At 45.2% G+C, this 27,902-nt stretch overlaps 1 protein-coding gene across 6 annotated transcripts in view; it reads right to left on the bottom strand.

The window, feature by feature from the left end:
- Nucleotides 1-27,902, bottom strand: part of PRDM16 (PR/SET domain 16) — a 459,509-nt gene that overhangs the window by 34,692 nt on the left and 396,915 nt on the right. For all 6 annotated transcript variants that reach the window (XM_083512877.1, XM_083512879.1, XM_083512881.1 and 3 more), the window contains exons 5-9: nt 12,953-13,055; nt 5,061-5,259; nt 4,724-4,871; nt 3,624-3,777; nt 6-1,410 (exon numbers count right to left, since the gene is read on the bottom strand). In XM_083512877.1, coding sequence (XP_083369003.1) covers nt 6-1,410; nt 3,624-3,777; nt 4,724-4,871; nt 5,061-5,259; nt 12,953-13,055 — 2,009 coding nt within the window. The remainder of the gene's footprint in view (nt 1-5; nt 1,411-3,623; nt 3,778-4,723; nt 4,872-5,060; nt 5,260-12,952; nt 13,056-27,902) is intronic.

Raw genomic sequence — 27,902 nt, 5'->3', positions numbered from 1 at the left:
AATACCTGTATATGGGGTCCATGAAAAAAGGAGATGGCTTGGCGTAATGCAGTGATGGCTGTGGCGGCATCTGAGCCTGAGAGATCTTGGGTAATACTTCACTGGCCAACAACTTCCTTTCTCCGTACACGTGGTTCCTCCGGGAGTCCCGGCTCCCATTCTGACTGGCCCGGATACGGTTGCCGATGCTGAGATCCAGCGGCTGCTCCTCCCCGGACGGGTGAGCGGGCGGGACTTTGGGGGGCGGCAAGGCTGGCTTGATTTCTTTTGGCTTTGTGGTAAGGTCGAAGGGTGACTCAGAGCTGGTGCTGCCCAGTTTGTGAAGGTCCCTGGGTGACTTTGGTTCTGCCTTGACCAGCAAGCTGTGGTTGAGGGTGCGGTCCGTAAAAGGGTACAGCGAATGGGGGAAGTTGGGGAGGAACTGGAAGGGGAACATGGAATGGTACGGGAGGGAGCCCATCTTCTTCTCCTGCATCCCCATGAAGCCGGGCCCAAAGTACTTCTCCGCGATGGAGGCGATGGCCTTGATGGAGTCATTGGCTGCTCCCGCCATGGGGAGGAGCTGCTCTTCGGGGGGAGGGAAGAAGGAATGCTGCGAGTAGAAGAGGGGGAGGTCGCTCATGTTGTTGGCGGAACTGGTGGGCACTGCGCCGCTGCCGAAATCCGGCTTGCTCTCGGATGGCTTGCTCTTCTCCTTCATTTTGTCCCGGTCGCTCTCCGCGTCGCTCTCCAGGTCAGACCCTGTCCCGGTGGTGGTATCCAGGTCCGTTCCTGTGGTGGTGTTGACGTCCTCAAAGTCACTCGCGTCTGACATGTCGCTGGTCCTGGCCTTGAGCTTCTCCAGGTAGGAGTTCCCCAGGTTGCTGCTGTTGTAACGCTCCTCCCCGGAGGCGGGGTGGCCGCTGTTGCTCACGGCGGAGATCAGAGGGAGGGCTGGGTTGCCCAGGGGGCTGGGAAGTTTGGCATCTTGAGTGTGGTTGAGGGGGCTTTTCAGCAGCGGCGTCGGAGGTAATAAAGGGGGCCTGGGGTACAGCGAAGGAGGGAAGATGCCCGGGAACCCAGGGGCGAGGGATGGGAACGCTGGGGGAGCGGGGGAGAAGGGGAGCCCTCCAGGGTGCTGCCGGGATGGGAAGTAATCGCTGAACCCCAGGCTGGCATGGTTAAGGGCAGGAGATGGCTTGGATTTGTCCATCATTGAGCTGGGAGTGAGAGGCAGGCCTGGCCCGAATATCCCCCCGGGGTTGTAATGGTTCTTCCCCTCGCAGAAGCGACGGTGCTTGTTGAGTGAGGAGGTGGTGCTGAACATCTGGCCGCAGTCCTTGCACTTGATCTGGGTCCGGCAGTCGGCATGCATGCGCTTGTGGCGGCACAGGTTGGAGAACTGCGTGTAGGACTTGTGGCAGACCTCACCTAAAGCATCAACAGAAACCAAAACACCAAAACCCAATATGAAATTAATATGAAAGAACTGGTTGGAAAGCAGGTTGTGTTTCATAATAAAGTAATGAACAGGACTTAGTCGGATGAGTGATTGAGTGATATTTGTAAAGAAAAAGATCAAAGGAACGTATACAAAGCAGGAAGAAATGATATTATACAATGTAAACCTGCGTAAAAAAGAATGTTATATCAAACAGTATAATGAGAAGGATGGGAAGGATTGTGCGGATGAGTACTTTTACTATGTAAATAACTTTGTCTCTTTTTTAAAAAAAGATTTCTTTGTTTCTTATCTTTGTTACTTCTTTATTTCTTTTTTTCTTTATAAATATTCTATTTTATATAATTTTCTTTCTTTTTTACCTGTTAAGCGATAGTACATAATGTCTGTATAGACATGCAAATCTTTTAATCAATAAAGAATTGATAGTTAAAAAAATGGACTTAGTAGGATGCAACCTGAAATAATGACTGTTTGTTGTTGTTTTTTACTGGTTTTTGGGTGCCACCCTGTTGAAGCGGAGCATGGGGGGAGGAGTAACATAATTTTACATATAAATTGCAAACACAACCCCTCAGCCCATGTAGCTCTGTGCTGCCTCGCCCTGGTGAGGCAGCAACTTTCCCAGTTCCCAGCAGCAAAGGATCTCGCAGTGAGCAAATTTGCAGAAATGCTGCATTCTAGAATTGTAGAGTTGGATGGGACCCTAAGCATCACCTAGTACAACCTCCTGCAATGCAGGAATCTCAACATGGGGTTCTCCATCCAGTTTGAAACCACACCGGACCCTGCTTAGCTTTGCAAATGAGCTAGCAGTTTGACTGCTGCCCCTCATGTGAACCCGAAGTCATACTTTGGCTTACCAAGCCTATTACCTCACTGGAAATATTGGCTGAGACAATTCCTTGTATAGAAGATGACGGTCACATCCACACCATATGTTTAAAACGCATCCACTGCACATTTAAAAAGCACAGGGCTTGTCCCAGAGAACCCTGGGAGCTGTAGTTTACCCATCACAGAGCTACAATGCCCAGCACAGTTAACAAACTACTCAGCCCTGTATATCTGAAGGAGCGTCTCTACCCCCATCATCCAGCCCGGACACTGAGGTCCAGCTCTGAGGGCCTTCTGGCACAATAAAGTTACAGGGAATTAGGCAGAGGGCCTTCTCGGCCTTCCTTGAAGAATATAACACCGGTCCTGAAAGATCTTCACTGGCTCCCAGTATGTTTCCAAGCACAATTCAAAGTGTTGGTGCTGATCTTTAAAACCCTAAATGGCCTTGGCCCAGTATACCTGAAGAAGTGTCTCCACCCCTATCACTCAGCCCAGATACTTAGGTTCTCCTCCGAGGGCCTTCTGGTGGTTCCCTCACTGTGAGAAGCAAAATTACAGGGAACCAGGCAGAAGGCCTTCTTGGTAGTGGCACCCTCCCTGTGCAACACTTTCCCATCAGATGTCAAGGAGATGGAGAACTACACAACTTTTAGAAGTCATCTGAAGGCAGCCCTGTATAGGGAAGTTTTTAACGTTTTATTATGTTTTTATGTGTGTTGGAAGCTGCCCAGAGTTGGTTATGTCTGCCCAAGAAAGGGTGCAGGGGTGAACTGGGGAACCGCTCTTTGCACAGATACAGGAAGAGCCTTGTGGATCAGACCAAAGGGTCCCCATAGCCTGCAACATCTGCATTGCATGCAGAAGGTGCCAGGTTCAAAGACATGCATCTCTAGGTAGGGCTGGGAGAGACGCCCCCGACTGAAAGCCTGGAGAGTCCCTGCCAGTCATTGGAGGCAATTCTGAGCTGGAGAGATCAGTGGTCTGACTCTGTATAAGGCAGTTTCCTATGTTCCTAGGTTTCGGGGGGTGGCGGCGTGTGGGTGTGTGTGCGCTTGCTGCAAAGAAACGCGCGCAGGCCAAATTGGCCCGACTGACTGCGGAGTTCAGCTTTTAACCTGTCAAAAACAAAAAAGCCCTGCCTCAAATGTTTACTGAAAAAACAGGAGCCGTGCGTGAAGTGGGGGGTGGGAATAGCGACAGAATTTAATCTGGTGCTCTGACCTATAAAATTACAGCGGCTGCTGCTGGCAGAGGCCGGAGGGGGTGGCGGTGGAGGCTGCAGCTCAGGATATGTGCAATTATACTGGCTGGCCCGCTCTCGGAGGCAGCCATGACAACTTACATATGAAAGGTTTGACAGTGCTGTGAATGTGCTTGTGCTGCTTTAAGCCGGAAGAAGTGGCAAAGGTTTTCCCACAGTCAGGGCAAGCGTGCGCCCGTGCGCCGACGTGCTGAGAACGGATGTGCCTCTGGAGGTTGCTGGGGTCAGTAAACACCTGGAAATAGGGAGTGCAGAAAGAGAGAGAGAGAAAACTTTTTTGAGGAACAAAGCCACATAAATTCATCTCACCGTGAAGTTCTGTTTACTGGTGACTTATTTATTTCATTTCATTTATATCCCACCTTTCCCCCTCCTCCAAGGAGCCTAGGGCAACATATGTGGTTCTGCCCCACCTCCTTTAATTCCCACAACAGCCCTGTGAGGTAGGGTTCATTTCTGAGATTAAAGTGTCCTTTTCGCTTTTGTGTAGAACTGTTGCCAAGAGCAAGTCAGCAATAAATCATATGGAGTAAGTGAAGTTAATGCTTTATTAGAAGTATAAGGTCAGCTCAAGAGCACCAGGCCTAATGAGCACATCAACTCTTCTCAGTAGGTCTTGCACCTAAGAGGCCGTTGTGGGGACTGAAGGTCCCCGCCTTCCCACAGCAAGTCTCCTCCTCTCTCGGGTCCTTCCCAAGCAATCTGAGACTGTGCCTGCATGCCTGCCACTGTTCCTCCCTTTTCATGCCTCTCCTAGTACTGTGACTCCAGTGGTGAGGGGAGCCTGTTGTAGCAGGAGGGAGAGAAACCCTGGCTTCTTCAGCAAGACTCATCTCTGCCTCTTGGCCTCCCTCCTCTCTGCCTTCTGCACTTCTCTCTGCCACAGACTCTCCCAGCTCACTAAGCCATTGCCTCCTTAGCTGCCAATCCCAGTCTTCTCCCTCTGACCACTCATCTTCATCCCACCACCTCTCCCAGGGCTCTGAGCCTTCTTCCCTTGGGAGTTCCCCAGTGCTTCCTACCATTCCTCTGTGTCCAGCCAATCCATGACATTTGTTTTATTTCAAAACAGTCTTCCTCTGTTCCTTTATTTGCCCATCTTCAAAGGAAGGTAGGGTTGATCCTCTTGAGTGGTTGGGACCACAACCAGAGTAAATCAATGGTGCCCATCACAGCCATACCTTTACACAGTTTTCACATTCAAATCGCTTGCCGCTATCGTGCGACATCTGGTGACGAATCAGGTTTGATTTCCAGTTGAAGGCCTTCGGACACTGGTCACATTTGTACTCCCGTTCCTCAGTGTGGATGATCATGTGCTGTTCCAAGCTGAAAGAGAGAAATGGGCGGACATGTTGCATGGATACTACAGTTCTTCCCATCACCACTAATTTTGAAAGAGGTCTAACAGGATAAGAGGGATACAGAGTAAACCTGGTGCCCTCCAGGTGTTCTGGACCAACTCCAACCAGCCCCAGCCAGGATGCTCAGCATCTCACCGGTTCCCAGGTGTATTACCTGTATTTGTTTGGGAACATCCTCTCACAATCCTTGCACTCGTGGACCTGCCCATCGGAAGCCCCTTCCTGCTTGATCTCCTCACTGAGGGTCTCGTAGAGGGAGCTGACAGCATTGCAAGAGTATTTCTTGTGCCGCCTCATGTCCATCTTTGACTGGAAGAGTTCGTCGCAGTCCTCACAGCGGTACGTGTGCACTTCTAAGGAAGGAAGGAAGAAGAAGAGTTTGGATTTGATATCCCGCTTTATCACTACCTGAAGGAGTCTCAAAGCGGCTAACATTCTCATTTTCCCTTCCTTCCCCACAACAAACACTCTGTGAGGTGAGTGAGGCTGAAGTGTGACTAGCCCAAGGTCACCCAGCAGCTGCATGTGGAGGAGCGGAGACACGAACCCAGTTCCCCAGATTACGAGTCTACCGCTCTTAACCACTACACCACACTGGCTGGAGCAGAGAACAGAACAACATAAGAAGAGCCCTGCTGGATCAGGGCTGTTCAGCCCAGCATCTTGTTCTCCCAATGGCCAACCCGATGCTGAAGGAGGCAGGCCTGGGGTCACCAACCTAGATGGAGCAGAGGGCTGGCTATTGGCCATGATGGCTATGCTCTGCCCCCACAGTTGGAGACAGCAATGGTTCTGAACCCCGGTTTCTGGAAACCACAGGAAGGGAGAGCGTTTTTGCGCTTGAATCCTGATTGCTGGCTTCCCACAAGCATCTGGTTGGTCCCTGTGAGAACAGTTACAGATAGGTAGCCGTGTTGGTCTGCCATAGTCAAAATAAAAAAGTTCCTTCCAGTAGCACCTTAAAGACCAACTAAGTTAGTTCTTGGTAATACCAAGAACTAACCTGTGAGAACAGGTTGCTGGACTAGATGGGACATTGGTCTGATCCAGCAAGGCTCTTCTTATGTAAAATGCTGATTAATTTTCAACCCCGCATTGCCAACTGATGTGGAAATGTGGAGAACATAACTTGAGGCTGGAAGAATGACCGCTCCCCGCTTAAAATGGGGGGCGCCCTTTGCGTGGACGTGTGCAGCCCCTAGATCTGGAGCGGCTCCAACAGCATAGGCTTGGCTTTGTCTTCCCTCAGGTGGGATACCTGGAGGTCTCCGCCTACCTCAGTCAGTTGTCCAATCCCACCTGGGGGAAGGGTTGCCAAGGAGACCAGGCCAGGTAGGGGAGGGATTACCTGCCCAGAATGAGAACCCAAAAGGAACAGATTTGCCTTGAGGCCTCCCAAAGCCATCTGGTTGGTCTCTGGGGAAACAGGATGCTGGACAAGAGGGGCCATTGGTCTGATCCAGCAGGCTCTTCTTATGGTTCTTCCTGTATCATAGAGGTGAGGAACCTTTTTATGTCATGCGGCTAGCAAGTGGGGTCAGAGCCAAAACGATATGCAAAGAATATGCAATTGATTACCCCCCCCTTTTTATTTGTGTTGAAATGAATGGGGTGGAATGACGGAACAACAATGCATCTTGCATTATTTATGCAATCAATTGCGTAATTTGTTCTGCAGATTATGCAGGCTGCACAATTCTGTCGCAATGGCCAGTGAGAGAAGTAACGACGGTTTTGGCAGAAGGCAAACTGCAGCAGGATTGAGACAGTGCTGCATGGGATGACGACAAGGCAGAATGGAAAACTTCTTACCTCCCTAACCCAGAGAGTTTAATCTGAAGGCAGACTTAAGGTGGGGGTGAGGCGGAGGGTGAAGGAAAAGGCAGACATTGTCAGCAGCACTGACAAAATGCAGAGAGATGCTGAACTAACCATTCACCAAGACCAAGATTAATTATGTCTTTCCAATGAGGAAAAACCAGCCTTTTAGGTTTTCCAGGGATTCAAATATACATGTAAAAGGGGAAAATAAAAAATAAAACTCTGTCCTCTGTTTAAATACGAAGTTGATTGCTAACCAGCCGCCACATGAGCGACTGAAGCCAAAGGGAATTCCGAGGCACAGCTCTCTCCACGCAGTCAAGGGGAAGAAGCCAAATTCTTTGTTTTAAAGAAAAGTGACGGGGGGAGGAGGGAGAGAGAGAAACCTTCTAACGCACATAATGAATTATTGTAGTCAAGGTCAAACAAATTAAAAGGAGGGCAGCTATTATTAAGTTTACAAGACAGCATCCTGACCAGAGTGCCAAACCAAACAATCGGCTTAGCACTGTAAATTTTCCAGCAGAGCGGTTTCTGGGAGGAGAGTCGGGACAGAGCAGGATTTCTTCCTCCTCGCTTGAAACAGAAGCTTTGGTAAATCTCTTCTTTTTCCCCTGCTTTTGCTTTACGGTTTCCCACCTTCCCCAGCACTGAAATCCTCAGTTTCAGAAGCTTGCTTTGTAATTAAAGCCTCTTGCTCACTCGCTTCCTCTAACAGTTTTACTGCTAATATAAAGCCTGTCACTACTTTTAAAACTGTTCTTATTCATATTTACAGAACAAACCATAACATTCAATTTAAAAAGATGAACAAATAAGAGGGGTGGTGGTGGTGGTATCCAACGCCATTCCTTCACAGAGTAGACCACTGAAATGAATGGACCTAAGTTACTCACATCTATTGCTCCCCATGGGTCCATGCTGCATAGGACTACATTGGATACAACCTTTATATACAGCCACTTTTGCATTGCCCCAAAAGAGAGACAGGGATCTTGAAAACAGAAGGCGAAAGATGACAGTGATTTCAATAGGGCTGTATACAGCTAGGTCCTGGGCGGAGTAGAAGCATTGAAATTAATGACCTAAGTTAGTCATGTCCATCAACGTTAGGTAGTACCAGCCCTGGATACAACCCATAATGTTCACATGTTCTAATTCACATGTACAAATACAAACTTAGACAGAACTATAATCCTTTAAATAGGAATACAAGGCATCTCACTTTAGTGCGGATGACAGGGCTCAGGTGACTGGTGTGTCTGCTCAGTTTGTGTTCCAGGTCTTAAGGGGTTCCAGGTCTTACAGGGGTCTAGGTCTTAAAGGGTTGATGGGCAGGTTCCATGCTGCACTCTCTTTTTATGGTTCCTTATCTTGACACTGGACTGAGAAGACCATTCTCTCCAAACTGGGACATGTGGTCGCCCATAGAGAGGCTGGTTGCTGGGAAATGGGGTCAGAGGATGGGGGGGGGGCTCTCTCTGTTGTGCTTTGACTTCAGCCACTTCAGAAGGGGGTTCCCGGGTGCTGGCTCTTCCCCATGGTCTACAGGAAGAGCAGAGGGTCTAAATGGAAGCTGGGGAGGGCTTTGGGCAGCCAAGGTGGGATGAAACTCTGAAGGCAGCAGCAAATGATCAGGAGCATGAATGAGAGAGAGAGTAGTCTTGCTGCCCAGAACCAGGTATTGCCTCCCACCCACCCTGGATGAATGGGTGCTTGCAATCCTCACATCCCCTCCAAGTGAGCGAGCCTCGTGGTCAAGTGCATCTTGCCTCATACAGTGGTGCCTCGCAAGACAAAATTAATCCGTTCCACGAGTCTCTTCGTCTTGCGGTTTTTTTGTCTTGCGAAGCACGGCTATTAGCGGCTTAGCGGCTTTAAGAAAAAGGAAACAAACTCGCAAGAACTCACAAGATGTTTCGTCTTGCGAAGCAAGCCCATAGGGAAATTCGTCTTGTGGAACGACTCAAAAAATGGAAAACTCTTTCGTCTAGCGAGTTTTTCGTCTTGCGAGGCATTCATCTTGCGAGGTACCACTGTACTTAAAAGCTTGGTGGGCAGGGTGTGGGCACTGTTGGGACATCTTCAGTTCTGAACATCTCGCCTGTTTTCTGCATTGTCATGCTTTAACTCTATGTCTGCTGCTGTGCCTCATGAATGAAGATATCCATTAGGAGTCTGCGTTGGGTGCAAAACAGGACACCTACTGCAGTCAGATATGCTACAGTTCACACTGCTCAGTGGGAAATAACCAACCCCTATAGAGCTCTAAATCTCTCTCTTACTTTATGCGGAAGGGAGCACAGGAGCTTCAAAGCAGGTCTGTGCAGCCTCAGGTTTGTGGGCTGACCCTCCAGACCTTGGGAGTCTCCACAGGTTATACACACTGGGCCACCCCCCTCAATGGCCCTGTTCTGCATCCTCCCCTAGTGATTTTACCCAGAAAGAAGTGTGTTGTCTGGCCATGCCCATACTTTTGCCACACCGACAGCTGAGGAAATGGGACCCCCTGGTCTGGAAAAGCTTCCTCACCATTGCCCTAAAGCATGTTAGTAGAGCTGGTTCACACGTAACGGTAAGCCAAACCAGAGTTTAGTGTGAAGGCACGACAGTAAGTGTTTTGTGGAGAGACATAGATCAGTGGTAGAGCATCTGCTTTGCATGAAAAGGTCCCAAATTTAATCCTCAATATCTCCAGGTATCGGGCTCAGTTCTATCTATATCTATATCTATATCTATATCTATATCTATATCTATATCTATATCTATATCTATATCTATATCTATATCTATATCTATATCTATATCTATATCTATATCTATATCTATATCTATACCTATACCTATACCTATACCTATACCTATACCTATACCTATACCTATATCTACAGTGGTGCCCCACAAGACGAATGCCTCGCAAGACGAAAAACTCGCTAGACGAAAGGGTTTTGCGTTTTTTCAGTCACTTCGCAAGACAAATTTCCCTATGGGCTTGCTTTGCAAGACGAAACGTCTTGTGAGTTCTTGCGAGTTTGTTTCCTTTTCTTAAAGCCGCTAAGCCGTTAATAGCTGCTAAGCCGCTAAGCCGTTAATAGCCGCTAAGCCGCTAATAGCTGCTAAGCCGCTAAGCCGCCAATAGCCGTGCTTCGCAAGACGAAAAAACCGCAAGACGAAGAGACTCGCGGAACGGATTAATTTCGTCTTGCGAGGCACCACTGTATATCTATATCTATATCTATATCATCTATATCTATATCATCTATATCTATATCTATCATCTATCTATCTAATCTATCATCTATCTATCTATCATCTATCTATCTATCATCTATCTATCTATCATCTATCTATCTATCTATCTATCTATCTATCTATCTATCTATCTATCTATCATCTATCATCTATCCATCCATCCATCCATCCATCCATCCATCCATCTGTCCATCTTTTTCTCCATGGAGCTAAAAGTGGCATGTAAGGTTCTCCCCCTCTCCAATCAACCCCAACAATAACCCTTTGAGGTAGGTTCGGCCAAGAGTGAGGTACTGGCCTAAGGGTCACCCGGTGAGCTTCATGGGGATTCGAACCCTGGTCTCCCTAAGTGCGCGACACTCTAACCCAGAGCTTTCCAAACTTTTCATGCTGGTGACCCACTTTATAGACATGCATCATTTTGTGATACAGTAATTCAGTTTTACTAGCAAACTAGAGATTAAGCTAACCCCTTTCCAGCCCTGCAGCCGACACTCTTACGTGTCGCGACACACAGTTTGGGAAGCTCTGCTCTAACCTCTGTGCAACACTGGCTTTTGCCTGAAATCATAATGGCTGAAATCCTTGAGAGAGGCTGCCTATCAGTGTAGACAGACCACTAGATGGACCAGTGGCCACACTTGTTATAAGGTGGATTCCTATGTTCCTTGGGGTTAGATTAGGACTCATGGCATTATGGGAGGGGTTGAATCTCTCCAGGCAATTCTTTTCTGTCATTCTTTCCTGCCCTCTTTGTCAAATTTGTGTTACACGCTTCTGCCTTATGTTCCATCAGGAACACTTAGGACATAGTGAGAAAGTAACCGGGGGAGAAGAGGAAGGGGAGAAAAAAAATTACATCAGGCCGTAATAGCTTTCAAAGAGACCAAGGGGAACATAATTGTAGGATCTACATGCTAATCTACCAGAACCGTATCTCAAAGGAATTCAAGAGCCCTGCTCAAAATTCCTGCAGTGATAAGGGGGTCTGCCACATTTGGCTGCGGCTTGGAGAAAAAGATTTTAATTATCTTTGTGTGGAACATTTTAACATTTCCTTTCTTGTGCAATTCAGAGTTGCACTGGAAAGGCAAGGTGGGGGGGAGAGACCGAGCCTTGTCGAAGGCAAAAAAAAAGGGGGGGGTAAAAAAGAGGAAAAGAAGAAAGACAAAGTATTTAAAAAGTCAAATGTTTGATGATGATAGGTTATTATGTTTGGGAAGCAATTAGCCAGCAACTGCCTGCTACTTGATACGCTATTAGGAGGTGGTAGATAAATACTGTGGCATGTCAAAAATGGAACATTGTTGGAAGCAAGGTAAATGGGGTTTTGGGGGGGGTTCGCCCCACCCGGATAGATTCAGAAATGTGTCGTTTTGGAATGAAATGAAATGTATGATGCTCAACAGATCTTCCAGAACTAAGCAGTCTACTTCTCCCATTTGTTTCATAGCCTTCCTCAGTATCATCACACCTACAGTCCAGGAAGGACTGTACCACGTGGTGCTCGGAGCATGCAGTTTGGCTTAAGAGCCCAGTTCTGAGGATGGGTCAGTGGCATGGAAGCTGTAACACTGTGGCTTCAACCCAGAGGAAGATGCCTTTTCCTTTGTCAGACCCGCTATTCCATCTAGTTCAGTATTGTCTACACTGACTGGCAGCCCTGCCTGGAGATGATGGGGATCAAACCTGGGAACTTCTGCATGCAAAGCGGGTGCTCTACCACTGAGCTATGGAACTTCTCTTAAGACATGGGGAAATAGGAAGGTGCCTTATACTGAGTCAAACCCATTGGTCTGCCTACACTGACTGGGGGTGCTGGGGACAGAACCTGTAGCCTTCTGCATGCAAGACAGATGCTCTGCTTTTGAGCTACAGCCCTTCCCATGCCCACAGGGCAACATTAGAAGCAGAAAGGTCCACACCCGAGGCTGCTGATGCAGCCACCATGCCTGCAGGATCTCCCAGCCTCCCTGCCAAAAAGCATTGCATTTTACAGAGCAGAGAGTAGTGTACATGCCAAAGATCAGTTCCTCAGCATAGCTCTCCTGCAATGAGGATGAAGAAAACGAATTAAATAGCTGCCAACTCGTCACCCTTTGCGGATGCAGATACTGTAGTCCACTTCTTGGCAGAGCTCGTCACTCTCATGATGGAAATGCTGCAATCACACAATGGGGCAGAATAACAAGCCGAAAAGAAACACTCTAGTGCATTGGCTCTCTTGGCTTGCCATACCAAGAACTGTGGTGCCGGCTCTCAGTTTCATTTCAGTTCTGCATTGCAAGCTGCACAATTTGTTCCCTCCACAAACTGCTTGATAAAAAAAAAGGTGTCGATGCTTTGCATCCCCTCTGCGGCCTCCTCTTTATGATACATTTCATGAGCCACGCTGGGGCAAGGCAGTGTCTAGTCCAGCATCCTGTTCTCACAGTGGCCAACCGGATGCCCATTATGAAAAGTCCACAAGAAGAACGCCTCTTCCCACTTGTGATTCCCAACAACCAGCATTCAGAAGCATATTGCCTCTGGCAGTGGAGGGAGGACACAGCTATTGTGGCTAGTAACACTGATAGCCTTGTCGTCCTTGAGTTTGCCTTCTTCAAAGCCATCCAATTTGCCGGCCATCACTATATATTGGGGGAGAAAATTCCAACTATGGAAGGTGTGTATGAGTCCAGTCCTGTTTTCTGACCTGAATTGTCCAGCATTCAGCTACATTGGATCACCCCAGGGTTTTATAGCATTATCCACTTTTACCAAATCATGCATAATTATAATTACCTCTATCATGTCCCCAATCCCTTATTTGCTCCTAAAACTAAAACACCCTACATGTTGGAACCTTTTCTCACAGGTGAGTTCTTCTAACTCCTTCATCATTTTTGGCTCGTTGTGTGCATGTTTGGGGAGCTTCATGTCTTGAAGGAAATGGGACAAGGTTGCAGAGTGTGTTCGCATATCAATTCTTACCTTCCAAACTGGGTGGGATGTTCCCAGTCGGATAAGTACCTTCTTTCATATACATCAGCAGCTCTTCTCCAGGTTCAATTTCTTTAATAACTTTATAATAAATCTAGAGATTTGCAAAGAGAGAGAAGAGAAGAGAAGAAGAGAAGAGAAAATATTAAATCTGCACAGTCACTTTCGTATGACTTAAAGGCCTTTTTTCCCCCAGAGGGGGAAAAAAATGCCCCTTGATCTGTTTGATCTTGGCTCTTTTCAGCTTCTACCCCACCCACCACCCCTGCTCCCGTCTATTATTCATATGCTAAGTTTGCCAGATTTTCATGGACTCAGAGGAGGGAAAGTCACAATTCAATATAGCTCAAAGCACATGTCTTTTTTTTCCTGATTGGCAAACACAAACTTGGATTGTTTGGAGGGGGAAGTTGGTCAGTGGCCTTGCAAAAGTCTCCTCACTTGTGCCTGAGTGAAGATCACAGTGCCCCAAGGGTGTTTCCTGCCAGGGAGAGGTTTTCAACACACCCCTATATGTGGAATGATCCAAAGGTCTGCATAGCTTTGATGTCTTCACAGAGCTTTGGGTGAGAAGGGGCTCCCAATGTCATTCAGCACTGAAGGATGGCTCTACTCTGAGAAGAATTAGATGCAACCCCAAATATTGGTCTCTATCATGCTTCTTGTACTCTTCTGGTTTTTGTTATGCTTGAAATCTTCCTCTCTGATGCACGGAGCAACATCCCACATGGGTACATGCAAAGCTCCTCACTCAACCAGTCTCATCCACTTCAGCTGCAAGCCAAACTATGAGCGTGCAATAGTGATCTGTGGGTCAGCCACAAAGTGAATGACGGAAAACCCATTTGCCTATATGCCGGAGCTATACAGTCATGGCAGAGCCCAAGAAGTCATGAATACCAACAATCCCCCACTTCTGCACCAACCACCATCTCCAAAGTCACAAATTACTGGCAATAGAGAAGTACATGGAACAGGCAGCTGGTTCAAGAATGTTAGCTAGCACTGGGTTTATTTATTTGTAAAAAACAACAACACCCACACCACCTCTATTCTGCTGTATCATAAAATATCAGGGTGCTGTATAGTGATAAAACATAAAAGACCATTAACAACAGGGTTATTTTTGAGTAGGAACTTGGGGGGGCTGAATTCCCTAACCTTTTTTAAATTAAAGAATTTTTGTTATTGTCGGGGGTGGGGGCTGGAACGGATCTACACCCAATGCCTGAGCCAAAACCCCACCTATATCTGTAATCAATAAACTTGTGGCCATTTCTAATCTAGATCATTGTCTGCTTGAGTTTATTAATCACATCTTACATTTAGCCACTGCCACTGGGGTGGGGTGGAGGTGGATGATCTCAGAAATTGAGCTGGGATAGAAAGGGTCGAGCAGTCCTAAAAGTATACCCATGTTTGTTTGTTTTTCAAGGGTTTTTCATATCAACACAAGAACCTTGAAACTCGTCCAGTGGCACATTGGCAGATGATGCAGATGTTTTAGCAAGAGGTTCATATCTGGTTGACCATCTGCCCACCCCCCTGTCTAGCAGCCGCATCCTGTACCAGCTAGAGCTTCCACAACAGGCCCAAGATTTGTAATGAAAACGATTCCCAAAGTAGACAGTTGCACAACCAATGTGCAGCCATGATACAGGTCTGTGTTGTACTACTGATTTTGTGCTTTGAAAACAATTGAGGCCATCATGGATAACAATATGAATTCATGTTGTCCATGTATTAATTTTTTTTGTCTTTGAGGGGGAGAGGGAAATTGATCTTGACCACAATTCAACAAATCACAGGACGCCAGTTGTCAAGTAACTCCACCACAAAAAACAACAATACTGTCAGTGTCCCTTTACTTTGTTTCCCAAAAGAAGAAATCCAATCAGAAGACCCACAGCTTATAAATGCGGCAGAAATGTGTATCACTCAGTGTTGAAAATGAATCACATAAGAACACAAGAAGAACTTGCTGGATTGGACCAATGGCCCATCTAGCCCAGTATCCTATCCCCAGAGTGGCTAACCAGATGCCTGTGGAAGAACCACAATTAGGACCTGAGGACAAGATCCCTCCTGCAATTTCCCCTCTTTCATTACTGCTGCCAACTGTTGCAGCATGACTGAGTCCCAGAAATATACCCAAACTTATGCCCTTTCCCCCTGCATTATAACTGAAAATTTAAATTTATAACAATGCTAGTAGTTATGGGAGAGATTTTGTTATTATTGCTCAATTTATAACCCCCCCCGGGGGGGGGGGTTAAAATACAGGCGTCCCCCTCACTTATGCACTCTTCCCTCGTACGCAACCATGTATATGCATAGTGCCAGGATAGAAATAGATTCAAAGCAGGAAATGGCAGGAGAGAGCTGGAGAGCCCTCGTGGCTTGTGAAGAGACCCTTCCTGAGATCGGAGGAGCCTGCAGAGGATGTAGGTGAGGGCAGAGGAAGCCCCAAAGAGACCGAAGGTGTAGCAGGGCTTTGCTTAGGCTGCTCAGGTAAACATAAAGGTAAAGGACCCCTGGACAGTTAAGTCCAGTCAAAGGCAACTATGGGGTTGCAGTGCTAATAATAATAATAATAATAATAATAATAATAATAATAATAATAATAATAATAATAATTTATTTATACCCTGCCCATCTGGCTGGGTCTCCCCAGCCACCCTGGGCGGCTTCCAACAAAGTATTAAAATACCGTGGTCTGTTAAACGTTAAAAGCTTCCCTAAACAGGGCTGCCTTCAGATGTCTTCTAGAAGTTGCTAGTTGTTCTTCTCTTTGACATCTGGTGGGAGGGCATTCCACAGGGAGGGTGCCACTACTGAGAAGGCCCTCTGCCTGGTTCCCTGTAACTTGGCTTCTTGCAGCGAGGGAACCGCCCGAAGGCCCTCGGCGCTGGACCTCCATGTCTGGGCCATACGATGGGGATGGAGACACTACTTCAGGTATACTGGGCTGAGTAGGTCTAGCATTATCTACAACCCCTTATGCTGTTCACTGGGGGGATACTTTTCCTTAACATTGGCAGTATGAAAATGTTTGCAAATAATAATAATAATAATAATAATAATAATAATAATAATAATAATAATACTAAAAGACAACTGAACCCTCTAAGACCATGCCCCTGGTTTATATTTGATGCATTCCTTTCCCCTCTTGTTCTTTTGCTGCTTGCAAATACCTGTCCTGACTTCAAAAAAATAAGCTCATGTGTTTTGTGCAACCAGCCTTGCAAAAACAGCATATTAGCTTTTGACGCAAGTGTCCTAAGACTGCATTCTCAGCACCCGCAGTGGAGGGGACCTTTCCACAGAGAGAAAGGTGCAGGTGGCTTGACACATCCCACAGTGCGATGTTTCACAGCCTGGTGACTGCAACTAGAGGCAGCAGCTGCAGTATTGGTCTTTCAATACTCGCGAGTCTCTTTCTAAACAGAAATCTTCACTAGAGTGAGGAGCTGGGAGATATAGCTGAGCCTAACCTGCGGCCTATGACATGATGGGAAATGGCAACCTCCTGAGAGATGGGGAAATTTCCCCTGAGAACTTATATAGCTAGATATCCATGCTATCTTGCTAATTAATGACCAATACTCCAAACAAGCAAGCAAACCTTTACTCACCAAAATAAAGGGTTGCACCCAACTAAGCCTGACTCACAGTAGACCTCCTGAATTAATAGAACTAAGTTAGGTCTAGTCATTTCAATAGGAAGCTATGGTTTTCCCAGTAGTTATGTATGGAAATGAGAGCTGGACCATAAAGAATTGATGCTTTTGAATTATGGTGCTGGAGGAGACTCTTGAGAGTCCCATGGACTGCAAGAAGATCAGACCTCTCCATTCTGAAGGAAATCAGCCCTGAGTGCTCACTGGAAGGACAGATCCTGAAGCTGAGGCTCCAATACTTTGGCCACCTCATGAGAAGAGAAGACTCCCTGGAAAAGACCCTGATGTTGGGAAAGATGGAGGGCACAAGGAGAAGGGGACGACAGAGGACGAGATGGTTGGACAGTGTTCTCGAAGCTACAAACATGAGTTTGACCTAACTGCGGGAGGCAGTGGAAGACAGGCGTGCCTGGCCTGCTCTGGTCCATGGGGTCACGAAGAGTCGGACACGACTAAACGACCAAACAACAACCATAAACACTGGACACAGTCCAAAGTTCTTGACACTGCATTAGTTCCGATTCACCTCTAGTGCTCCCTCCAGGGCTGGCAGCAGGGCCTGACATCACAGTAAGGGCCCATTGCCAATCCCTGGAGCTTCCTGGTCCACTCTTTCCTCAATGTGCTGCTTGCTTACCTCTGCTGGGAAATAGAGCAGCAGCCTTTGCCTGCTTTGAGAGTTGGTGTGGAATGGGTGGAAAGATAGGAGTGGGCAGCAATGACAGTGATAAGGAGGAGATGGAGAACACATTCAGGAAACGAGAGCCTGCTGAGAGCACAATGCCCACCTGCCCTGGAAAACCAGGAGCCAACAGTGGTTTCCTCCCCTTTCCCTCCCCGAAAACATCCATCCCCAACCTAGGGCCCTCCAGATGCTTCTGGACTCCAACTCCCATCAACCCCAGCCAGCACAGCCAATGGCCAGGGAGGATGGGAGCTAGCGTCCAATGAGAGAAGCTCCATCTGCACTGGCATTCCGCTGGCTTTGGAAGATGCACCTATTTACACAGGCATTCCTATGATCTTTCCACCTTTGACCTCTCATCTCTTGTTTTAATTGGTGTACTGTTTTAATGGAATTGTCCCCCCCCCCCAATTTTAATTATGGGTGCTTATATTTAATGCTTTAATGGGATTGTTTCAGTGTGTCTCTTAAGTATGGATGTTTATATTTTAATATCTGTGTTGCTGGCTTTCATACTTGTAAACCACTTAGAAGCCAATATTGCCATTAAGTGGTACGTAATTAATAAGTACCCGCAAGGGCATTTGGAGGGCAACATGTCAGGGAAGACTAGTTTAAGTTTCTTAATATTAGAATCCCATGTGAGGGATCTGCTTTTAATTTTTGTCATGCGAAGTGGCACTCTTAGAAACAGGTAGCTATAAAGGTGTAGATAGAGGGAGAGAAAGAAAGAAACTTGCAATAAGAACCTAAAGCAACCTGCAATATTATTGATTTCTCATTCTTTTATCCTGTCCTTTTTCCTGGAATGCTTAACAACACACATATGTTATAAAATATTACAAAACAAAGATTAAAATGACGGTGTGCAATCCACACCGACAATTAAAACACAACACAGCAGAACACAGAATAAAGTCTATGTAACAACATAGGCTGCACATATATCGCTACTACTAATCTTATTGTTCCTCAGAAGCAAAATGACTTTGGTGGCATGCAGTGGCCCTGGGGATAATTTATAATCTTTTCTCCTCACCACCACTACCAAATGTTCCCTTGAAAATCACACAGTTGTTTCAGAAGCTGTGAATTCGCTCTGAATTTGGTTTTAGCCGATATTTGGTGATTCCTCTAAGCAACTCCCGAGGAAATGCTGAAATTCGTTGTGCTCAAAGAATGATTCATTCAGTGTGTGATATATACCACCCAGCGCAAGACAGAAGGAACAGTATTTCATTCCCTGTTGGCCTTATAGGCACAAAACAACTATTGTTTCTCCTCTGTCTTGGTTTACCCTCTGCTTTTCAAAGTGAACCCATTTCTGACACATCTCACCCAGATTTAGCCAAATAGCCTGTCAGATATAATTTTAATAAATGGATAAGGCTGGATCACAAACTGCTGCTTTTTAACTTGTTGGATTTATGGACCTTTATTTTGAAAGGCATTCTCACGTTCTCTGAGGGGGTGCATCCGCGTTTTTCGTTCTCCCGCTAGAGGGCACCGTTTACCAATGAAAAGGATGTCGAGCGGCAAGGGAATCACTTCCCCAAAACTGGTATACTGTATATCCTACCGCTTCCTTCCTTCCTTCCTTCCACCTAGCAAGAGTTAGAGCCATCTCTCGAAAGCTTCCTTGAAGGTGGATACATAAAGGAAGGACCTTATTCCTCAAATAAACCTAAGTGCTAAACTGAAGCTAAAACAACAGCAATATCCCTTGTAAGCATCTTTTAATGCAGGAAAAAAGAATGAATAGAAATTCATTCCAGAAGGCACCACCCACTCAGTCAGATAAGAACGATCACAACCTCATGGCAGGCGAGGTTGAATCCTTCCTAGCACACTGTGGGAGAATATGGGGGACAGATCAACTTTTAAAGAGTGCTGAGATTGAAGGGGAATTCTGCAAAGTTCATCTCCAGCTTTCTTTTGGGAGCAGGGGGGAAGTTGATCGGTCCGGTAATCTCATCTCGTGAAGGTTGAATTTCAGAGTGGATGGGTTATCTCCAGCTAGGTTTTACTCAGGGATAAATCCAGTGAAATTCATGGGACCTAAGTTAGCTGTGTCCATTAATTTAAATGGGCCTACTCTGAACAGACGCAACATTTTGTTAGGGGGACACATGTCTATTGAGACTGTCAGTTTTGGTTTCCTCCACCTTCTCATTTTCCTAAGCTTAAGTCCAGTTCTCAACAATCCCGCATCAGTCCTCAATTCCTCAAGAAAATTTGTTAGCGTTTCTAATAATACGCACCTTTCTCTGACGCAACCTTTTCTTTCTTTCTTTCTTTTTTGCAAAGCAACATTCCCTGATATAATGCATTTTTTGTATGCTATTTTTACTAATATGTGTGTTTCAATGCAGACTTAACCCTAGCATGCGCATTTTCTTTTTTTAAAAAAACTATTATTTAGTAATTTTTCACAGAGAAAAAAAACACTTTACAAATTTTAACCTAAACCATAAGTTACTCTGTCAATTGGCTTCCCGTCCTCCCCTTCCATAGTTTCCTTAAATGCTGCATATTTTGCCTATACTATTCCATTCATTCAATTTAACCTATTTATCTTAGTAATACATGCTGCTGCTGCTGCTCATATTTCAAGTCATGCTTGCATTTTCATCTCGCTGCAGTAGTTCTTTAAATACTCAATGAAAAGTTTCCAATCCTCAGTGAATTTTTCATCATCGCTCGTGCATTTCTGTACACATTACTTGGCTGGAGAAGTGCATTGCAAAAATAAAATACAAATAAAATCAGAGAAAGAGCACCTTTTGAACGATGGCTGTGTTTTGATTTGTGTAAATATTTTGGAAAGTGAAAATCGGGTGGGTTGGAATTTCAATTCGAAGCAAATTTAATCTCTTCCCCCATCCCTACAAAAAACATGGGGAAGGGCTGTATCTCAGCAGGACAGCACCTGCTTTTCGTGTGGAAGATCTTAGGATCAATCTCTGCCATCTCTCCAGGGATATTTCCTAACTGAAACCCTGGAGAACAACTATCTGTCAAGGTAGACAATACTGCACTAGATGAACCAATCATTTGATTCTGTAGAAAGCAGCTTCCGATGGCCTTTTGTTCCTACATCTAAAACTTCATTAAGTTTCCCGAGTGAGGTGGAGGAAAGGGGCATGATGCTGGAGCATGATGCGTTGGCAGTTGTACTGATTTCAAGCTTCATTGGAATTAGGTCCGCTGTCCTTTAGATCCTGGCCCAGACACAATTCAAAGTTAAGAAGCCCCTAGCAGCCCCTCTCCATCTACACTGCATTGCAAAGCAGAGGTTTAAAGGCTCCACAGAATGCAGGCATATTGACAAACACAAGGTGACAAAAGCTGGGCTGAGGAGAGGGAGAGGAAGAGAGAGAAAAAACAACAATGAAATCGCTGACCTGCTTTTGCTGTGCAAGATCCCCCATCGGACAGACCCAGGTTAAATTTAGAGGGTCCCTGTGCTTTAATCCGGAATCAAGAGAGCTGACCACAAAAACCATTCTGTACGCGATTAGAGGGAAACAGCAGATATTATGGGCCTCAGGAAGCCGAGAGGGTGTGTGTGTGTGTGTGCAGAGTGTGGGGGATTCTTCTATCTGCAACAGAGCATCCTCAATTCAGATTATCCCTCTCTTGCAAAAGTCTTCCTTTCACTTCATCCTCTCTCGGCTACCTAAAATCTTCACATCCGAGACACACCCACAGCTCTTATCAAACCAGCCTCCTTACGCTAAGAATGTAAGAGAGAGATTGCAGCCCCTTTGCAATTTGAAGGAAAAGGATGTTTGGGTTATGGGAGTCAGGCGTCCAGAGTTTCGAAACTGCCTGAAAACTTCCTCAGGTTTTTTTTTGAGGGGTGGAGAAAACAAAAAGAAAACAGATAAAAAAACCCACAAAACTTTAAACTCAGCAACCAACAAGAACCCAGTTCCCTCTTCATTATAATTCCTTGGATTAGAACACATTCAACAGGGATAAATATCCCAGGGATTAATGCTACTTTTAGTACCATTATTATTTTGACTCCGATGCCAGTCCTACTCAAAGTAGACCCACTAAAATTAATGAACACGGCTAACTTGGGTCAACTGATTTCAGTGGGTCTACTCTGAGTAGAACTTAGTTTGATGCAATTTCTATTGCTGCTATTATTATTTCTAGGCATAGCATTCTGTTGGTTTGTGAACTGCCTGGTCAAGGTGCTTACATTTTACTGGTTTCACTCTGTTTTCTGCCATTTCAACATCTTCCTCCTCACCGTTTGAAAAAAGAGAGAAAGAGAGAGAAGATTTCTAAGGTGTCCTTAAGGATACTATCTGTGACACACTTACCTAGGAGCAAGTCCCATCCTAAAACTTGTTTCAAGTCAGCATCTATAGTTTTGTGCTACACAAGCAATTCATGGCTGAAATAATCTGTTTGCTGCTATGTGAATCTGAAAGACTAGGTGCTTGTCAAAGAAAGCACATGCTAGGCTCAGTGCACTAGCCTTTTAAGGAAGCTGGGGTCTCTTTGTAGTTTTCACAAATTAATGTCACCTCACTGCAGCTACAAGAACGTTTCATTTCTGACAATGTGGACGAGGCATGAATATTCTGTCTTCTTCGGCAACTAGCGAACTTGAATTTTTTTAAAAGGCATTGGAAATTATTGAGGATAAGTATGTGTTGGCTTCTCTTTTTAACTACAAAGATTTTTATCATTTGGATAATTTGCTAATTCCACAGTAGGTGTTACAAATGTTTGCTCTTGTCGTGAAAAATAAAAACAGCATTTCTGAAGTATGGTACGTTCTCTTGGATGCTCATACCAAGTTCAGAATGCCGCAAAAAGCCTCACCCCAAGATCTGAAAGAAGAAAAGTACGGAAATATAGGTAAATGCATTTAGCAAAAACTGGGGGGTCAGAACGCCAGAACAACCTCAGGACGTCTGCTTTCCTGAGTTTGCAGTTGAAACTGATAAAAAGGCTTTTAATACCTCAGAGCATAATTATTTTAGCTAGTGTCAATACAAGAAACACACAACCAGTCTAAGAACTGGACCAGAAATGATTAAAGTGTAGAAATATGAATGAATGAAATGTCTCAGAAGCACGTGGGAAATATGCATCTTTGCTGAATAATGCCTACCAGTGACTATTGGAAATATATAACAAAGCTCTCAGATGCAGCAACTTAAAGAAAATTCAAGGGTGAATGGGGGCGGGGGGAATACAACATGTAACAGAGGAGTACCTTGTCTTACCCGATGCAGAACAGCTTGCCAGACATAGTCAGGTTTCAAAAACCATTCACTGCCAAGTAAGTATGCAGTATCCACTAATTAGTTCTGAACCTCCCCTTTACGGCATTTGAGATACACATTTTGGAGATGGACGAGACTGTGGGTGGGTGATATCACTATTTGGTGGGGATGAATGGAGATTCAGAAATTCTAGAAGCGAGCAAAGGGATTTATCAGAATACTTAGCAATGTAACATAATATCTCATACGTATATCTCCCCAAAATGGTGTCTGTTTGGCTAGGTGGTTTGTTTGTCTTTTGAGCCATGTTTGGCTACGTAAAATATTTTACAATTGAGAGGTTGCCAGAAAATCCATTGTGCATATAATAATAGCAAGAGATGAAACTATGAAAGATGAGTTAAACAGAATGTTGAATGATGTGTTTATGGTGAAACTGTATTCACTTGGGAAGGTGATAAATGCAGATATTATTAATGCATAATATCAGTACTCTCAAAACATTGCTAATCATAATGGATAAAGACAGGTATTGTTTGCTTCATGAAAATCTCTTGGTAGTTTAGTGGAATAGGCAATTTGATCAGAATTTTCCCTTGGAAATGCCAATAATCTGAAATGCTTTGTGAAGGAGAAGTAATAAATGTAAGTACCGTTTGGTTACTGGGAAATAAATTTGCTGAACTATTTGGAAATATTATTTTGAAGGTACTTTAATCTTGAGTTTAGATGTATGCATATATTGTGTGTGATACTCTTACAACTCAAAATGTAAATGTGAATTAAAAGATCCTTTGCTCAAATATAGTTCTGAACCAGATTTTCGGTATAAGAGCTGGTCCCAGAGTTATGACCCAAAGACAAAGGCTATAGTAACTTTGCTGAAGTTAGGCAGGTAAGGGAAATGAGTAAGAAAGTGAAGAAAAAGAATAGTTTCAGCTCATAGTGGAATAAGCCTGGACTAACAGGCAGACAGCAGGGCCTTTCTTCTTGTGACTCTGTCATCTGCAGTGCAGTGACAGAAAGAGGACATGTTTTGTAGTGGCACCCCAAATATAGAATAATTTTCCTAGGGAGGCCTGCCTGGTATCACTTTTTAAGTCATTTTGGCTCCAGGCAATTACTATTATTATTTAATTCCTAGGTTTTTAATCTATGCTGCTTTTATCTATTAGGTTTGTTTTAACCATTTTGTTGCATTTTTTAAAATTATAATTTTGCTAATATAAGCTACCTCAGTGAAATTGTCTAAAGGGTATGGTGGACATTGCCACAATCCATCAATAGAAACAACAGATTGCCAGAGACCAGACATAATTCTGGGGAAGCAGAATTCCCCGGAAGTTCCCTTCTCCACATTCCCACACCAAGTTTGTGAATTCTCTCTTTCTCTCTTTTGATCCTCGTGAAAAATGATCAGAAAGTTAGCGTGCACTTCTCCTAAGATGCACATTTCCCATGCAACTGTCTGAATATACTGCAGTCTTGCATGCTATTTTCAGCAACATATGCATTTTTCTGGACACTTTGCCCTAATGTATCCATTTTTGGACACTTTACTTGGCTAGAGAACTGCATTGCAAAATTCAGATAACAGCAAACGGCTGTGTTTTGGTTCGTGCATTGTATCAGAACGCACGAATTACGTAGGTTCACCTTTAAATGCAAAGCGAATCTCCCCCCCCCCCACAGTTGCCAACTCCCTGGGGCCCTAGGTGCCCACAAAATTCCCCATAAAAGGTCCGGGCCCCCACAAATTTTGGTGCCAGGGCCATGCATGCTGCATGGCACGCACAGCCGTGGGTTCAACCTGGCATTCCTGCCCCCCACTCCACCATTGATTCTGAGTAGACATAGCTAAGACTGCACTGCAATGGGCAGATACAAACATCCCATATTAATTAATTAAGTTATTGTCTTTCTAGCCCAACTTTCTCAAGGAGCTTGGTGACAAGGAGCTTTATGACTGAGTGGGGATTTGAACCCCGGTCTCCCAGGTCCTAGTCCAACACTCTAACCACTACACCACCCAAGCAACGCCACAGCTTCCACTATCCACTACAGCCCCTTAGAGTTTTGGCTTCTGGGTTTAGGTAAATATAGACACTGAATGATGTTCTATGCAAATGTTATTGGTCCAGGCTGGGATCCTGTACACAGCTGGCTGCACTAGCTGGGGATGATGGGATTTGTAGTCACAAACGCCTGGATTCTTGAGGGCACCAGGCTAGGGAAGGCTGGATTAGATAGGCAGACACATATATGAAGTATTCAGAGGTTATTTCTCCCCCAGTATTCATTGTTACAGCAGCCCTCCCAAAGTTCTGAAACTGAAGAGATCTGAGGAGGGGAAACGACTAGAGCCTCGCTGTCGGTTCACTTCCAAAATGATTTCCAAAAGGAATTAAGTAGTTTTGGCAGAGAAATACCTTTTGGAACCAAGTGGTAAAGAACGTTGTGACGTCATTTTATTTTATTTTATTTTTTGCAGGGGGAAGAGGAAAGGAAGAAGAAATACAGAAATTGTTTTGTTGAAATGGGTTTCGGCTATTTAACACACCTAACATATCCTCCTCCTCCTCTAGAATCAATGAATTTCCTCTCTTGCCAGCATGTCACTTATGTTTCAAAATTAAGAAAGCCACTCACCCCACTCTAGGGTTGTACCTTTTGAAAAGTGCTCTTTATTTTCCTACCTTTGCTAGCTGACCATTCAAACGAGCTGATCATACTGAACAAAATTTCTATCTGAATGCTCACTTTGGGAGCCTCGTTTCAGCTACAATAAATAAATAAGTAATAAGTAATAAAACCCTGAAATCATATTTTAATCATCTATTTACTGGAGATTCCCGCCCCTCCCCCTCAAAACCTGGTCATGTCACAAAACAACTCAGCAGTGGTCATAGTGGAAGTGCTTCCTGCTGATTCAAGAGTGCTAGCTTTCGGTTTTCAACATACATTTGAAAAAACACTCGATATCAGAAACTGCGTATCTATATAATATATACATATTCATATATTGACAATAGCTATGTTTTGCCAAGTGCAGGAAAAAACACACCAGAAAAACAACAACCCTGAAGCGTAAACAGCTTAATAAGATATTGGGGTGAGGGAGATGGACAGCTCAGGCTTCAGTCAAACTAAATGCTATTTAACGCTCTGAAACTAAAACTGCAGTTTCAAGCATCCGCAGCAGCAGTGACTTCTCTTATGACTTTGACTGCTAAAGCTCAAGAACCGATCAGCGTTTTTTTATTTATTTTTTATGACTTAGCATTTTGCTGTTACATCTGAAATGAGCCAAAGTGCCACCATTGCCACTACTCAAAAGGCGCTTTTGGTTTTTGCGGCACTCCAAGAAACCTGCCAAACCCATTTCCCCAGAATCTACAGCGGCATGGGTGCTCACACTGCAAGCTGCTCTGGCTCCCATTAGCTCTTGTTTCCAGCCAGAGAGAAAACACGTGGAAGGAGCTGTTCTAGAAGAGAAGAAGAAGAGTTTGGGTTTGATATCCTGCTTTATCGCTACCCGAAGGAGTCTCAAAGCGGCTAACAATCTCCTTTCCCTTCCTCCCCCACAACAAACACTCTGTGAGGTGAATGGGGCTGAGAGACTTCAGAGAAGTGTGACTGGCCCAAGGTCACCCAGCAGCTGCATGTGGAGGAGTGGGGAAGCGAACCCAGTTCACCAGATTATGAGTCTACTGCTCTTAACCACTACACCACACTGGCTCTCTATACCATTTGGGCTGCTCCCCTGCCCATTATCCAAGAAGACTGTGTGTTCTAGAAAGAGCAGAGTATCAACAGGTTGCAGGAGGGTTTCCCTGCCTTTTTTTGCCGCCTTCCCTCAGTAGGCGCCCTACAGGAATGAAAAACCACTGAGCCAAATGATCCAGAAAGTTGGACCTGCCATTTGCCCCAGTCCGGGAGAGAGAAGTGAGGCTTGCCCCCATCCAAAACACACCACAAGCTTCTTTAAAAACCATACAGTGTGATGGCAGGTATTTTGCCTTGCAAGCCGAAAGCAAGGGGTAAGTAGTTCGCCATGCTCAATTTGCAAGAATGGCAATAAGCAGATATCCAGGGTGAAAGGGCCAGGATTTTAATTTGATAGGTGGAAGTCTTACCTCTGCATTTCACTCAGGATCGTCATTTGAAATCAACGATTAACTAGTGCAGCCTTTGCGCTTGGATGGGCTAGGTGCCATTTGCACTGCACATCCAAAGCACTGTGATACCACTTTCACAGTCATGGCCTTCCCTAAATAATCCTGGGAACTATAGTTTGTTAAGGGTGCTGAGAGTTGTCAGGAGGCTCCCGTTCCTGTCTAGGTTTGCCAAATCAGGAGCAACCCAAGCTCTGAAATTCCAGGGCCCAAACCTGAGACCTAGGAATGGCGCTTGGTGATGTCATGGGGGCAGATCCTGGAGATGGAGGTTAATTGGAAGAGGGGAGCAGAGGAGGGCAGCCTCCTCAGAGTGCAGCCAGCTCCTGCCAGGCTGAAGCCTACAAGCTACATGCAATGTCTTCTTGGTGATTTTTAAAATTGTTATTAGATACTCTTGCTTATTAGATACTCTTGCCCACGTGGAAATTCAGGCCTTCCACCAGCCATCTGGAAGGGTTGAAGCAAACCTGGAGACTTCAGGTAGCTGTGCCCCTGAAGGACCGGGTGTGCAGTCTAGGAGTCATTTTGGACTCATGACTGTGCATGTCAATTCTGTGTCCAGGGTAGCTGTCTACCAGCTCCATCTGGTACGCTGGCTGAGACCCTACCTGCCCACAGACTGTCTCGCCTGTTTTTCGCTGGCTAGGTTCAATTCTAATCCTTCTAACCTCCTTTGCAGGTATGGCAGAAGGAGATAGGATTTGCCCATGTGATGCCCACCTGGTGGAAACTCTAGCTCACATGGCCCTTAAATGTAAAATGTATGATGATCTCTGCCAACAATTTCTAGACAACCAATGTATTCGAATATGGAAAGCAGAGACGGAGGTTATACACTTCTTATTACAGGGGAGAGACCAGGAGCTCACCAAGACAGTAGCTAAGTTCCTCTATTTGATTTTTTTTTTGTCGCCAAAGTACGCTACAGGATCCTGCCCTTGCTGGAGACCCACAGAGATGAAATAGATTGCTCGCCTCTTCTTCCCTTTGGCAAATGACTGTATTGTTGAAATGGTGACAAGCACAATTCAAAGTGTTGGTGCTGACCTTTAAAGCCCTAAATGGCCTTGGCCCAGTATACCTGAAGAGGTGTCTCCACCCCCATTGCTCAGCCCAGATACTGAGGTTCTCCTCTGAGGGCCT

Source organism: Podarcis liolepis, assembly GCF_965112155.1.
Source record: "Podarcis liolepis genome assembly, chromosome: 7".
Taxonomy (NCBI): domain Eukaryota; kingdom Metazoa; phylum Chordata; class Lepidosauria; order Squamata; family Lacertidae; genus Podarcis; species Podarcis liolepis.
This window is presented reverse-complemented; position numbering and strand designations above follow the sequence as displayed.